Here is a 14,543-nt window from a genome sequence, read left to right as displayed (position 1 = left end):
CAGAGAAAAAAATATTGGACAGAAACGAAGGAATAACGGAGAAAAACAGAGGAAAATTTCTTCAGGGATTATAGTTGAAAACATTATAATTAATTAAAATTATTATTGATTTTTTTTTTAAATGTATTGTTACAAATAATTTAACAACACATTCAACAAAAACTATAAATGTAAAGATTGGTGATTTTTATTATTTTTAATAATGATACTTTGAATTGCCACATTATCATAGAACAAAAAGTTTTTCTTCTTTTATCAGAGTGCCAGTTTGATCCTATATTAATCAAGCAAAAACCTATAAATTTATAGTCTTTTTAATTCTGCTCGTCTCGTTAAGCCTATATATCTTTATGTAAAAAACAAACAAATAAAAAACACTAGTCAACAATCATTTTAATATTACAAAATTTATTGAACAATTTTACATGATTGCAGTAAAACGTTATGTAATTAAATTAATTAATTAATGAAAATTTAAAGTCCTATAATCATGAATTATCAAACAATAATATTTTGTCATTATAATTATATTTACATGAATATAAAACTTGATGTAAAATTTGAGTAGCTAAAAATATTTTTACATTTTATTAAATCATTAAAAAGCAATTCTTCCAGAACGAGTTAGCAATATTTTTTCAACAATATCAGCACGTTCTTTTAATTTACGTACATGATTTTCTGGTAAATTTTTAGAATCAATATTTTTAACAACAAAACAACTTATAAAAAATCTCAATCCATCTCTTAATGGTTTTAAATTTGGTGATTTTGATATTTTTTCAAATGCTTCAACACATGACTCAGTATTATCATTAAGTAATATACCAATCATTAATTGTCTAAGAAAACGCATTGTTGGTTTATCAAGTTCAGTAAATTCAATATCTTTTAATATTATTAATGTTATTGCTTTTCCAATAATTAAATTTGCACAAAATTCAGCTAAATTATGAATTTGTATATTTTTATATTCACCAAGTATTTCAAGTTTATTTTTAATACCATCTCTTAATTGAAGTCCAAATACTCGTGCATTTTTTTTATCATAATCACATAATTTTTGTGATAATAATGCATAATATAAATTAAATTTCTTTTCTTGTAAACAACAATTGATAATAACTGGTATAACATCTTTAGCTTGTAATGAATGAAGTTTTTCAAATGCATCCATATAATCTTCAGCAGTCATTAATATACAAAATATATCTTTTTTAACACCTTTCATTCTTTGTTTATCAGCAAGATCAAGTATTTTTTGACTAAACATTGTATCTTTATTGTTTGTACTTTTATTATCTATTTTTAAATTATCAATTTTACCAGTCCATGCTGAACCGACAATCCACCATTTACCTCTTTCATCAACATTTAATAAATCATTTAATGATATATTAAATTGTGTAACTGTATTACCTTTTCTCAAAATTGTTTTTAACATTTTTTTTAAATGTTCAATATGTGATGGATCATATTGTGCTATTTTACTCATATTATTATTTTTAATAGCCATTAATATTTCAAGCATAAATTGTATTCTTGTATTTGTTGATTTCGATGATGATGCTTTTTGTTGAAGATTAATAATAAGTTCTTTTAATAAAATTGGATCATCTTTTCTCAATAAAAAACCAACTGTTTTTAATATTAATAATATTATTTCAATTTCTTTTTCATTAAATTTTGATGCTAATATATCAAGTATTTGATATAATAACTGTGATCCATAAACTTTAAAATTATAAAGATGTGATATCATAAGTACAATATTATCAAGTTCCTTATTTTCAACTTCATTATATTGATTAATCATTTCATTAAATTTTTTAACAATTGTCAATAAAAAATGTGCACCAACTTCTGTTCCAATATTTGCATGAAGAATAGCAATAAGCATCATGTGTTCAGCAATTAAACGATCAGGTGTCATTACTGGAGCAACAATTGATTCCATCATTAATTTTGCTAATAATTCATTCATGTCATTTCTACTATTTGCCATGTACAAATCTTCAATCTAAAAAAAAAGAAAATAATAATATTACTCAATGATTTTAGATATACAAAATTAAAATTTAAACTTACCTGATTGGCAATACTGTGTATATTATATTCAGCAAGTCTATTTATTAAACCCTTCAATTGTTTTCTAAGTCTAGATATTTTTTCACTTTCAATTGTTGTATTTTCAAGTAATTTTAAACGTGCTGCTGGTGGTATATATTTATTTGTTGTTGTTGTTGTTATAACATTACCATCTTTATCACGTTTTCTACCATAAATATCTTCCCATGTGCCATCATCATTTTTCTTTGTTGATTCAGACTCATCATTATCATCTTTGTCTTCATCAAAATCTTCCATGTCATCGTCAAAGGCATCCTCATCATCATCATCATCATTATTAAAATCATTTTCATCATTTTCATCTGATTTAATTTGTTTATTTGTATTATTTTTCTTTTCTACTTTTTGTTTTTTTGATAATGTTTTATTTTCTACCTTGGCTGGACGTTTTTTTGATGCTGGTGATGGTTCACTGTCATCACTGTCATTTAGTTCTGATAAATCTTGGTCATCTTCATCAGATTCTAATCCTTCCAAGTCTTGATCATCATCAGATTCTGATCCTTCCAAGTCTTCATCTTCACCAGATTCTAATCCTTCCAAGTCTTCATCTGATTCAAGACCATCAACATCATCATCATCATCATCATCATCTTCGGCATCATTATTATTGTCTTTACCTTTAGCAACTTTATCATTACCAACACCAGTCATCATAGCAAAATCTTCCTCAAAATCAGATTCAGCATCAGCACCCATTAAATGTTTTTCAGTTTCTATAGCAATTTTACGATTTTCTGGATCACAAAAATCTAACAAATAATCTAAACCATCATCAGTAAATGATTTTGGTGTACTTTTATTTTTACGTTTATTTAATCTTAATTGTTTTTCAAGACGTTTTATTGTTTTATCTTCCATTTCATTGTCTTCAATTAATTGATGTTTACGTTTTTTTTCCATTTGTTTAGCCAACCTTTCTTGTTGTTTTTTTTCATTTTCTAGCTTTCTAGCAATACGATCTTCTGTACTTACTTCAGCTTTTTTTTTATTTAATTTAATATTTTCATTGTTATTTTTGTTATCATCATCTTGATTTGTTACAACTGCACCAGGTCGTTGATTTTTTTTTGAATAATATTCAGCACGTCTAACTTTTTTTTGTTTACGTTGATCTTTACGTATTTCTTTACGACTTTTTTTTATTGTTATTGATTTTTTATTGGATTTTTTAGCCTTCATTTTATATTGTTTATAATTTAACTAACTTTTGATTATTTTTTTATATTGAACAAGCTGTTTATTAACCTATATTGACGGACCATGTGCTTTTTTTTTCAATACATTTCGATACGACAGAGAAAAAGAGAAAAAAAAAAGAGAAAAAATATTTAGTTCATATTCCACACGTCTTGGCTCTGCATGCTCTCTGCGCACAATTTTTTTAAAATAATTTTAATAATTTTTTTTCCTCATTAAATTAATTATTAATTTTTATAAAAAATGCATTTCTTTTTTAAGCTAAATGACTTGATTTAATCCATTTAATTTAAAATAGAAAATCTGAAAAATAAAATATTCAAAGATAAAAAATTCGATTAAATGATAATAATAATAAAAAAACACTTAATTTTTATTTATTTGTTCGATTTTTTTTTTAATTATTTAATAATATTAAAGTACAATATAATTTCATTCATTTACAACAATGTTATACAAACATACGACCTGAAAATTATTAATTATATATAAACAAAAAAAAAAAATAAAAATTTACAGCTATTTTTTATTATTAAACTTTTAATTTTTTTACTTTTCATAGAAAATATATATGTACAAATATCCTCATAAAAATGACGTATTATTTTTTATGTTAAAAATGATTTTATTTAAATATATCAATGACATAATTGATGATTAATTTGAGTATGATTTGAAAAATATAAACTGTGATATGTACAGAGGAATAAATTGTATAAATGAAAATTTAAAAAAACAGATCACGATTACATTGTCAATAAGGCAAAATGGTGTTAAACCATAATAAACTATCTTGAGATTCTAAAAAAAATATAAATAGTTTAACAAAAAAAAAAATATAAATATAATTAATGCAGTATGTGCGTGTATGTGTCTGGTATGTATTCTTGCAAAATAAACGTGTGGAACTTATGGAATCTAAGTGAGAGTTTCGTAAAAAAAAAAAAAAAAAAAAATACTTTAAATTAATTGCACTAACCACAGTTGACTAGATGTAATATATTTTACAAAAATTTAACAAAAAAAAATAGTAAAGATATTTGGTTTTATTTAAAAAACCAGGATATTTGTTATTAAAAAATATTTTTTTTGTTTCTTTTTTTTTCAATTTTAATATTACTATATAATATTGTAGTTTAGCTCAAACAATTTTACAATAATTTGAGATTATTTATTCGTTTCTTTTTTTCTATCATTCGTAAAAATTGATTGATTAATTTTAATAATAATTCATTCATTAGTAATTACTAAGGCATTATTTAAAAAAAAAAAAAGAAAATTAAAATTTAAGATAAATCTTTTTTAAAAAAAGAAGCAAAAATCATTTACGTTCTTTACTCAAATCTGAAGGCATGTCTGAGTTATTAGAACCAGAAGATGATGTCATTGAGCAAGTTGATGATAAAGCTTTTGATGTTACTGGTAGTGATAAACCAGCAGCACTCATTGCCACATTAAGAGGTATTGTTATAAATGGTTGATTTCCCTGTCCGGAATTCATGCTTGATGTACCTGTAATAAAAAAAATAATTAAATTAAAAAAATAACATACATAAAGCCATATATAAAAATAAAATCATCATAAGAAAGTTAAGTAAAACAAAGAAATATAAAAATCACAGACACGCCTATTTTGTAACAATATAAATGCAGATATAACAACAACAAAAAAAAAAATTGAATTAAAAAAAATAATAATGGTCTAAAAAGAAAGAATAAAAACTATAAATATGACGAGAAATTCAAGGGAAAATATTCAACAAGTCAAAGACAATGGATACATATATTATTTCATAAATTGCGACCTGCCAATTGGAGTTTTATAATTCAAAGTTTAAGTATATTTATGATAATTAAATTATGAACATCCTGTCTATCAAATAAGGACTAATACGTGCTGACACGTATGTTTAAAAAAATAAATAAAAACAAGTCTTAAAATAATAATAATTAAAACCTAAATAATATCTAGGTACTGACTTCCGTCTTGTGATATTTGTACTGGTTGTCCATTTTGTCCAATACTCAATAATACACCTGGACTTGGTGAATACATGACATTTTGTGGCATTTGATACATTATACCAGTTGAAAATGATGAAACTCCTGCAACAAAAAAAAATAATTATTTAAAGTATCCAAAAAAGGAATAAAATAAATTCAATATAATTCAGAGAAATCGAATGAATAATAACGACTTTTGTCATCAAGAAATTAAAAAAAAATTGACTAATTAATTTTGTAGCACACGGTTGCATAGTAATCGAAAAATAAATTGTCCCGTTGAATATATATATTCATCAAAAGTTGGATTAAAATAAAGAGGGTAACAAGACAAATATAAATAAAATAATAACAAAAAAAAAAAAAAAAGACATTCATCAGACAGTCAAAGATAACCGAACGTGTTTATTGCTTCTGTTCATGATCGAAAAAAAAAAAAAAACATCATTGGGTCTTTGTCATCTTGATAATTGTTGTCTTCGTCTTGATGGCTGCAACGTTGTTTATTGTTGTTGTTGTTGTTGTTTGTATATATGTATGTAATTTTTATTTATATATTAGCATCGATATTTATGTGTACACCTGCATTTAAGAGAGTCTCTCTTTTTTTTTATTTATTTATTTGTTTTTTTATATATGATTTTTTGTCTCTCTCAGTTGCTTTCAACGACCGGATCCAACTTCCCAGTTAGGTATCGTCGTTGTCGTCTTAGTTTGGTCATCGGACTCAACTGTATGTACGTACTCTCCTTACAAACTTCTTCCCCTTACACGGCTGCAACCCCGTCATCATTTGCACTGCACGTTTTTCGCATTCTAAGTAACCCCGCGGCTATTTTATTTATATATATAACGATTTTTAATATACTCGATATTTATAATTTATAACACACAAGTATTTTTGTACATTACAATTAATTATTAATTATTACCAGAATGATTTTTTGGATCTTTTGATGGTGGAGATTCTCCGTCACTGCTATCACCCTCACTATCATTGGCACATATATCAGACCTCGGTGATGCTCCTTCTTCCTGCATCAGACATAAAAAATATGTTTTAAAAATATATATATAAAACATTCAATTAATTTTCGAAAAAAAATAAATGATTTTTTCAAATAAATCATCAGTTAAATAATGTATATAAGAAGTCAACAAGTACGAGTGCCATAAAAAAATTTTTTATATTAAAAAAAAAAGGATTGATCCGTTGTGAAATGTATAGATACTCCATGGGTGGTTTCGATGAAGAAAAAGAACAAGTAAAGCAGCAGCAACAGAAGCAGCATCATCACCAGTAGCAAAATAAAAAAAAAATTATATATAAAAATTCAATTGACGAACCGATCAGCAAAATGACTCCCTGGATACGTGCAGATACATACAAACATATTTTTATATATATTATATAAAAATACATACATAAAAGTTAGCGGGTAAAGATGCATCCTTGTTCGCGCCTTATAAGGCAATCCCGCGCACTCAAAGACTTAACGCACTTCGTAGTATATATATATAATAAAATATAAATATAACATTTTAAGAATAAAATAATTCTCACGAGCTTTACTACTTGTTCATTGTAACCCTTAGATAATAATAATAAATTTAATTTTTTTAAAATACAATGTTATTGAGAGACAGTAAAACCATAAATGGAAACTGTTTTTTTTTTTTAAATTTTCTATTTTTTAAAAATTATATAGAAAAATAAAAAAAATACTTGTATATAAATTATATTTATTGTATTATTGAAAATGTATGTTGTATTTATTGTTTGTGATAAAAAAAAAAAAATTAAATTCTTGATGGTCAAGTTTAAATTGTAGCCGGGAAATATGAAAGCTTGATAATGCCGGACATTGTGTTACAAAAAAGCATCCAGTATGGCAATACACTGATCGTATTTTTATATAAATATAATACCGTTTATATATATCGTTTCATCGTGCCTTCTCATGAATACGAAGTGATGGAATGAAGGACAGTGGTGAAAAAGTGTCCACTGAATTTCATAGCAAGTAATATTTTTGATGACGATAAAATATTTACCAAGTATTTTAAACAAAAAAATTTTATATTAATTTTTTTTAAAAAATAAAAACAAACGGTACATTGATTTATTTAAACAAGTCAAAAATTTTCATTGATAATATTTCTATAAATTTATATTTAATAATCTAATGAAAAATATATAAAAGAGATAATAAATTATTTGACTAAAAAGGTAAATAATAAATAAATATATAATTTATGTGATATTCTCTGGTCGGGTCCAAACCATCAACTCCAAGTCAACTCAAATCAAGTCAAGTATTATAAATATATAAATTTTTTAATTTTTTATTAACTATATATAAAAAGTAGATAAATTTTTTTTATATATAAAAATTGTGTGTATGTCTGGTGGTATCGAGAGAAACATTGACTCTATATGGCAATACAACAAGTCGGCCTTTGACAAAGGTGACCGTATATGGCACATTGGCTTCCACCTTCCATATCCATATGAGATATACTTCAGTTGTAGTCTTACGAGAACGTTTGCACACCTGGTCAAACGTAACAAACCTCTTTTTTTTTTTAAATTTTTTATTTCTTTAAAATTTCAATGAGACACACGTTTGCCAATACCAATTGTATTTAACCTCAGGCTTAATTTTAAACTATTTATTTTATTACTACTACTGTATTCAATTTTGTCCATATTTATTTTTTTCTATTTTTTTTAATTATCATCATTTATTTTTTTTTTTTTCATTATTAGCACATAATGACTTTATACATTTATTTGTAAAAATATTTTCAATTCAAATGGTGATTATTATATGGAGGTAATTGTTGTCTTAAAAAAATTACGCACACGATGTCATTCCAGGCCAATGTTGATTTTAGTTATTAAGCAATAAGACATTGCTTCAAATCGTACGGGGACACTTTTGTAAATTGTGTCTATTTTTTTTTTTTTTATTTACCTAGGACGCGTACCATAATACCACGAGCATCGTGATGAAATTTAATTTTACTTTTTCTTTTTTCCACGTGAAAAAATGCGCACGACCACGAGATCAAAATCTTTGTTTAGAAAAAAATAAATATATAATAATAACGAGTTGAATAAGGTAAAAATAATGATATTTAAAGAAAATATAAAATTACAAATTATGGAAAACAGAAAGCTGTGGAAAATGGTAAAAAAAAAAAATTATGAAAGCGAATATAGTAAACCTACCTTTGAGATTTTCATGTAAACAAGAAAATAAATAATAATTTTTTATATTAAAAAATAATGTCATGACTTTTTTGGAATTTCAAGGATGCAGGAAAATATGTGTGGTTTTGTTTTCTTGTATTTTTTTTTGAACTACTAAACAACAATGCATTCAAATTTAGGCAAAAAAAAAAAATCACAATTTCAAGGCAGCATATCCCCACATCATCATCAAGCAATAAAAATTACACCTACCTTATTTTTAAATTTAAGAAAAAATAAAAGCCAGTAAAAAATTGTTTTTTTTTTTTTTTTGTAACCAATCTTACGGTTTAATTATTAAAATGAAAATTGTATAAACGCAATATATAAATATTATCACAGTATTTTACAGTACATTTATGTACACGTGTGATACAATTGGCTTGAAAATTGTCAAATTTATTTATTTTCATCTTTGATAAATTGTAAAATATATATATTTTGTTTTTTATTATTTTTTCATTATTAATTGTCATTTAAAAATCATTTTATTTTGTACTTTGTTGATCTTTAAAAATGATAGAGGACAATATAAAAATTACTGAGATTACGAGCACCATTAATTTTTTTTTTTTTTAAATTATAAATAACATGCAAATTGGACGGAACAAATCGTATCTCAGTTTTTTTTTTTTTCTTTATAAACCTGAAGGGTTGAATATTAAATAATTTTCAAAATTTGTTTTAAGTACTTGCTACTTATATCTATAGACAAACACAATAGACAGAAAAAAAAAAAATAGCTACACATGCCACTACAGCACACACAAAACAAACAAAAAAAAAAAAAAGTTTAAAAAAAAAAATTACAACGATGCACAAAAAACAATACTGAGTAATAAAAAATTAATAAAAAATGAAAAAAAAAAAAAACACAAAGCATACACCGTTTTCGGTTATCATCCTGAATACTCGCATCCTTTTAATTAAAAATTTATTATCAATAATAATCTTTTTTTGTTTTTTTAAATTCCCAATAAGGAAGACTAAATAATCGTATTTACAAATACGCTAATAAATATATTTAAATTATTTTTTTTATAAATGATTAAATAATAAAAAAAAATTTTAAGTATAAAATGTGAAAAAAAAAAAGAAGAGATCTGTACAATTAAACGCGTATTGAAAAACATTTTAACAATCTTTTTCTATCTAAAAAAAAAAACAAAAAAAAAATGTTATTTAGATATAATTTTTTTGATTTTTTTTCCTAATCTCTTTATCGACTTTAACACAGCATGGTGTTGAGGTCTTTGGACTTGTAAAAAATGTTTTGATTAAAATAAAATTTTAAAAATTGATTCAAAGAAAAAAAATAAAAATAATGTTAACTATCGTTGAGGATGCGAGTGTGACATATGAGGATGATAAGCCGCATGTGGTGGTGGTAATGGTGATGGACATGATTGTTGATATGGTCCACCAGCTAACATTGGTCCTGGACTTGAACATGGTACCAAATGTGAGCTTGGTGATCCAGCATGTGCATGACCAATTAAATGCGCATGCTGTGAATGTTGTGAATGTGATGATGGTCCATGTTGAGATACTGGTGGTCCACCAGGACCACCATAACCACCATGTATTGTACCACCATGTGGTGATCCATAAACAAGTTGTCTTACTTTTTGTTCATCATCAGCAATATTGTATGTTAATTCAGTCTCCTCAAAACCAGTTGCAGACATACGTTGATCACCAGATGAACCAGATGGTGGTGGATCTGGACTATTTAAACATGTTTGTATAAGTGCTTTACCAGCTTCACTTGTTATCATTGGTTGTAATTTACGTGTTGCAAATGTATAAACATGTCCAGTTTCACTTGCAACAAGTAACATAACTTGTGTACCAGTTAATGTTGATAACTCGTACGCCTGTAATTATTAAATATTATTATTAATATTTTTATTTTCTATATAAATAAATAAATAAATAAAAAAGTTGACAAACCTTTTTCATAATTCCAGTTTTTCTTTTTGAAAATGTTGTATATCTACGTAATTTATTATCAATATATTCCATTTTAATTTTAACTCTTCCTTTAGTTTTTTTACCATTTGATGGTGGTGATTTTTTAGGTGCACCAAGATTTGTAAATGCATCATCAATATTATCTGGTACACAATCACCAATACCCAATTGTCCTTGTCCCATTGTTTGTCTACCATTACCATCATCATAACAAACATCAGATGATGTTCTTTTAAGGCCTCTTTGTACACTATTATTACCACTAGCACTATTACCACCATTACCACCAGTAACACCAACACTTCCTGGTGCACCAGGTCCTCCCATCATTGTAGCGCCACTACGGTTTAATTGTGAAGCAGCAGCAGCCAGCTGTGATGTTGATGGACGTCCATACATTTCAGTACCAGTATCACTTCCCATCATTCCCATGTTGTAACCAAGTGTCGTGTAACGACTGTCCCTACCACCGTTCGGGTTATCCATCACAAAAAATTACTCCCGCACATCTAATTTTATTTATCAATCACTAATTAATTATTACTATTCACAATATTATATTTTATAATATAGGTTATATTTATATTTTTTTCTCAAATTAAATTTTTATTTATCAAAAAAAAAAAAAAAAAAAAAAACAATCAACACTTTGGCTCCAAAATAATAATAGCAATAATTAATAATTTGATAAAAAATAAAAAAACAAAATAATAATTAAAAATAAATAACAACAAGTTTATCTGTCAAATTTATTTTTATTTTATTGGTTATTTTTTTTTTTTCTTTCAATGTTGACACAACTTTTTTTAAAAAATTTTTTCTTTGGCCAGAAATTTTAATAAATGTCAGTTTATTTAAACATATAAAAAAAAAAAAAAAATTAATAAAATTAATAAAAATTGTTTATTTATATTTTAATTCCGACATTTGTTAAAAACCACGTGATATACCATCTATGGTTAATAACATGAAAAATTTAGTGCGCACGTTATGAGCGCTCCCCGCCAACTGAACGCGCATTGAGTATCGTAACTTGACCTACGTGCAAGAGCGGTGCCTCCGCGTGTTTGTGCACCCAATTTACTCCCACCAATAATAAACAACGCAAGATTAAAGTAGTTCCACATAATCATATCACAATAATTATATTATTTATAAATATAATTTTTTTTAAATTAATAAATTCATTATTGAATATTAATTAATATTGTTTAATAAAATTTTTATGTTTAATTGATATTTATATTGTATAATATGAATTTTTAAAGGTGGCGGAGGATTACAGTGACAATCAAGAGGGCGTCCCCGGCTGCCATATTTAGAAGTAGACGTTACCATATTAGGAAAAGTTTGCCAAATATGGTTAACAGAGGTGGTCCTTCCTTTTCGAATCGTTGAACGGCGCGCGGCGGCAAAACACCAATCCAACTGTCAGTAGCCAATGTTTTCTGTACACTTTACCCCTCTCGTCATGTACTCGCCATGGTTTTATACCTCTTTCAGTTTTAAATTTTTTTTATTTCATATATATATTACAATTTTACACTGCACTTGAATCCTCTTTTTTTTTTTTCTATTAATTAATTATTTCTAATTTTTAAAATTTCTTTTCTTATTGAATTAAAATTGATAAAATTTTTTTAATTGATTTTTAATTTAGTCTAGTCAAATTTCAATTATGAATATTAATTTTTATTTGGATTTATTTTTAATATTTGGAATGGTTTAATTCAAGTCATTGCAAAAATAGATGGTTTCTTTTTACATACATATACTGATTAAAAATAGCGTTATTTCTTTGAGGAGTTTTTAGAGAAAATCTCATTTTATAATAACTGAAGAAGTTTTAATTTTTCACTCGACACACGTTAAACATCTAACAGCTGATATTAATAATAGAACATTTAATATACCGTTCTGTTAAACGATGTATTTATATTTTAACTAAAAACACACAAAATTAAAAATAAAAAACCAAAAATTTATTATCAGTTAATGATAAAAATATAAAAATAAAACGAAAAAAAAACCCAAAATTAATTTTTACAAAAATATACAATCTATTATTATCCTAAATAATTATTTGTTATCAATTTATGTTTTTTTTTTCATTTTTAAAAATAAATTTTAAAAAATATCAAAAAAAAAAATTATTGAATTTTATAGATTTTATTTTTATTTTTCTAATTCAACATATTTTTTTCCTTTTTTAATACATGACGCATACTTAATATTATTTATTTTTATTCAATTTTTTTTCTTTTTTTTTTTTTCTCATCATCATCATCGGGGAAGTACACTGTCTGAATGCCTGAAACGCGTTCTTGTAATTTTTTTTTTTTTTTCCTTATTTATTTTTATATATAGGCATACAAGTATCTTATATTCAAAAAAAAATATTATTTAATTAAATTTATATTTGTTGTTTACATTTATTATTAATTAACATAATTTTACTGTTTACACAGTTTAGGTGGTGACAAGGATCGTTAACTCAGTTACCACCCATCTTGATTATTTCAAGGGTGCCACTGGTTACCAGTTGTACATTGATAAACATCTTTATATCACCACAAATGGAGCTATTTAGTTATACCAAGTGAACGATTAAAATATGATAACGTCTATCCACATACTTAACAAGTGAAAAATTACATATTTTCAATTTTTTTCATTATTATTTTCAACAGTAACTATCAAAATAATAAATCATTCAAATAGAAAAAAAATCATTAAATATTAATATTTTTTTTTTGTTTATTTTTCACTGTTTGTTGTTTATTTTTAATTTATAAATAATATTATCATAAATTAAATTTTTCTATTAACAAAAAAACGTCTGTTCTTTCTAATTATAATTTTTTAAATTCAAATAATAATTTATAAACTATTTTTTACAATGGTTATTTGTATCCTTTTTTAAAAATTTTTCTTTTTCATTTGCAGGGAACATTTATAAATAAATTTAAATATTAAAATAAAGTTATGATTTTATGTGATGTTATATTGATTGAATCATAAATTAATGAACCCTTACAAAAAAAAAATGATGATAGTCTTAATGATGATTAAAATTATTTGGATACAAATAACCATTTTCTAGTTATTAATCAGCTGGTGGATGAGCAGCTAATACAAGATTATCATGTACTTCACGAACATAAGCAACTTGTGCTTTAGCAGTTAATAAAAATTGTGGATATGTTAATATTGGTCCTTCTTGACTTGGTACAGTTTCAGTTCTTGTTGGAGCAACTTGAAGTGGTAAATAACGTACTGAACTACTATGTTGTGATACACATTCAATTGATGTTTTTAAATGTAATTCAATTTGATCACATATTGAATAAAATTCTTCAGTATGTTTATTAAATTTATAATCTGGTGGATCAAGTCCTTTTAATGAGCCAACATCAACCATACTATTTTGATTTAATGTTTGTGCCGCTGTTTTAACAACAACAGCAAGTGATTCTTTAAGTGGTCCAATTAATGATTTTATTTTAGATATATTATCAAGTTTTTCTTGAGTTTGTTGTTGTTGCTGCTGTTGCTGTTGTTGTTGTTGTTGAACTTGTTGTGGATTTTGTGACATTTGGGAATTTTGTGCCTGGCCCATTTGGCCCATTGGCATCACTCCCTGTTGCTGAATTGCTGGTATATTCATCATTTGTCTATTTAAAAAATTTATAGATTATTTAATAATTTTTATAGATAACCTCAATAATGAATAACAACAATATTCTAAATTAAAAATATAAATAATTTGCATTATTAGATTAATTATAGAAATAAAATTAATAAACTTACGCTATTTTTTTTTTGTAAAACTATTATTTGAAATTATTATTGACTAATTGTCAATTGTCAACAACAATATGGTGTTGCAAAATGAATTAACAAAAAAAAGTAAATAAACCATAACAATGTGCCATCTGTTGGTTAAAAATATATTTAAAAAATTTTGACAAATGGTAAA

General features: G+C 25.0%; 3 protein-coding genes across 3 annotated transcripts; all 3 read right to left on the bottom strand.

Annotated features, from left to right (window-relative positions):
* Positions 1–388: 388 nt before the first annotated feature.
* On the bottom strand, positions 389–3,601 carry LOC122847766 (nucleolar MIF4G domain-containing protein 1 homolog). The gene is made up of 2 exons (XM_044145623.1): positions 2,089–3,601; positions 389–2,020 (listed from the first exon to the last, which is right to left on the bottom strand). The coding sequence occupies exons 1-2, from the start codon at positions 3,310–3,312 to the stop codon at positions 599–601; spliced, it is 2,646 nt and encodes an 881-aa protein (XP_044001558.1). The 5' UTR covers positions 3,313–3,601; the 3' UTR covers positions 389–598.
* A 95-nt stretch (positions 3,602–3,696) lies between these two features.
* LOC122847764 (serum response factor homolog) lies at positions 3,697–11,614 on the bottom strand. The gene is made up of 5 exons (XM_044145621.1): positions 10,544–11,614; positions 10,216–10,467; positions 6,267–6,369; positions 5,311–5,436; positions 3,697–4,842 (listed from the first exon to the last, which is right to left on the bottom strand). The coding sequence occupies exons 1-5, from the start codon at positions 11,048–11,050 to the stop codon at positions 4,652–4,654; spliced, it is 1,179 nt and encodes a 392-aa protein (XP_044001556.1). The 5' UTR covers positions 11,051–11,614; the 3' UTR covers positions 3,697–4,651.
* A 1,223-nt stretch (positions 11,615–12,837) lies between these two features.
* On the bottom strand, positions 12,838–14,534 carry LOC122847765 (mediator of RNA polymerase II transcription subunit 29). Its single transcript, XM_044145622.1, has 2 exons — positions 14,375–14,534; positions 12,838–14,238 (listed from the first exon to the last, which is right to left on the bottom strand). The coding sequence occupies exon 2, from the start codon at positions 14,232–14,234 to the stop codon at positions 13,671–13,673; it is 564 nt and encodes a 187-aa protein (XP_044001557.1). The 5' UTR covers positions 14,235–14,238; positions 14,375–14,534; the 3' UTR covers positions 12,838–13,670.
* Between the last annotated feature and the right edge of the window lie 9 nt (positions 14,535–14,543).

The sequence above is a fragment of the Aphidius gifuensis genome, linkage group LG1 (assembly GCF_014905175.1).
Source record: "Aphidius gifuensis isolate YNYX2018 linkage group LG1, ASM1490517v1, whole genome shotgun sequence".
NCBI lineage: Eukaryota > Metazoa > Arthropoda > Insecta > Hymenoptera > Braconidae > Aphidius > Aphidius gifuensis.
This window is presented reverse-complemented; position numbering and strand designations above follow the sequence as displayed.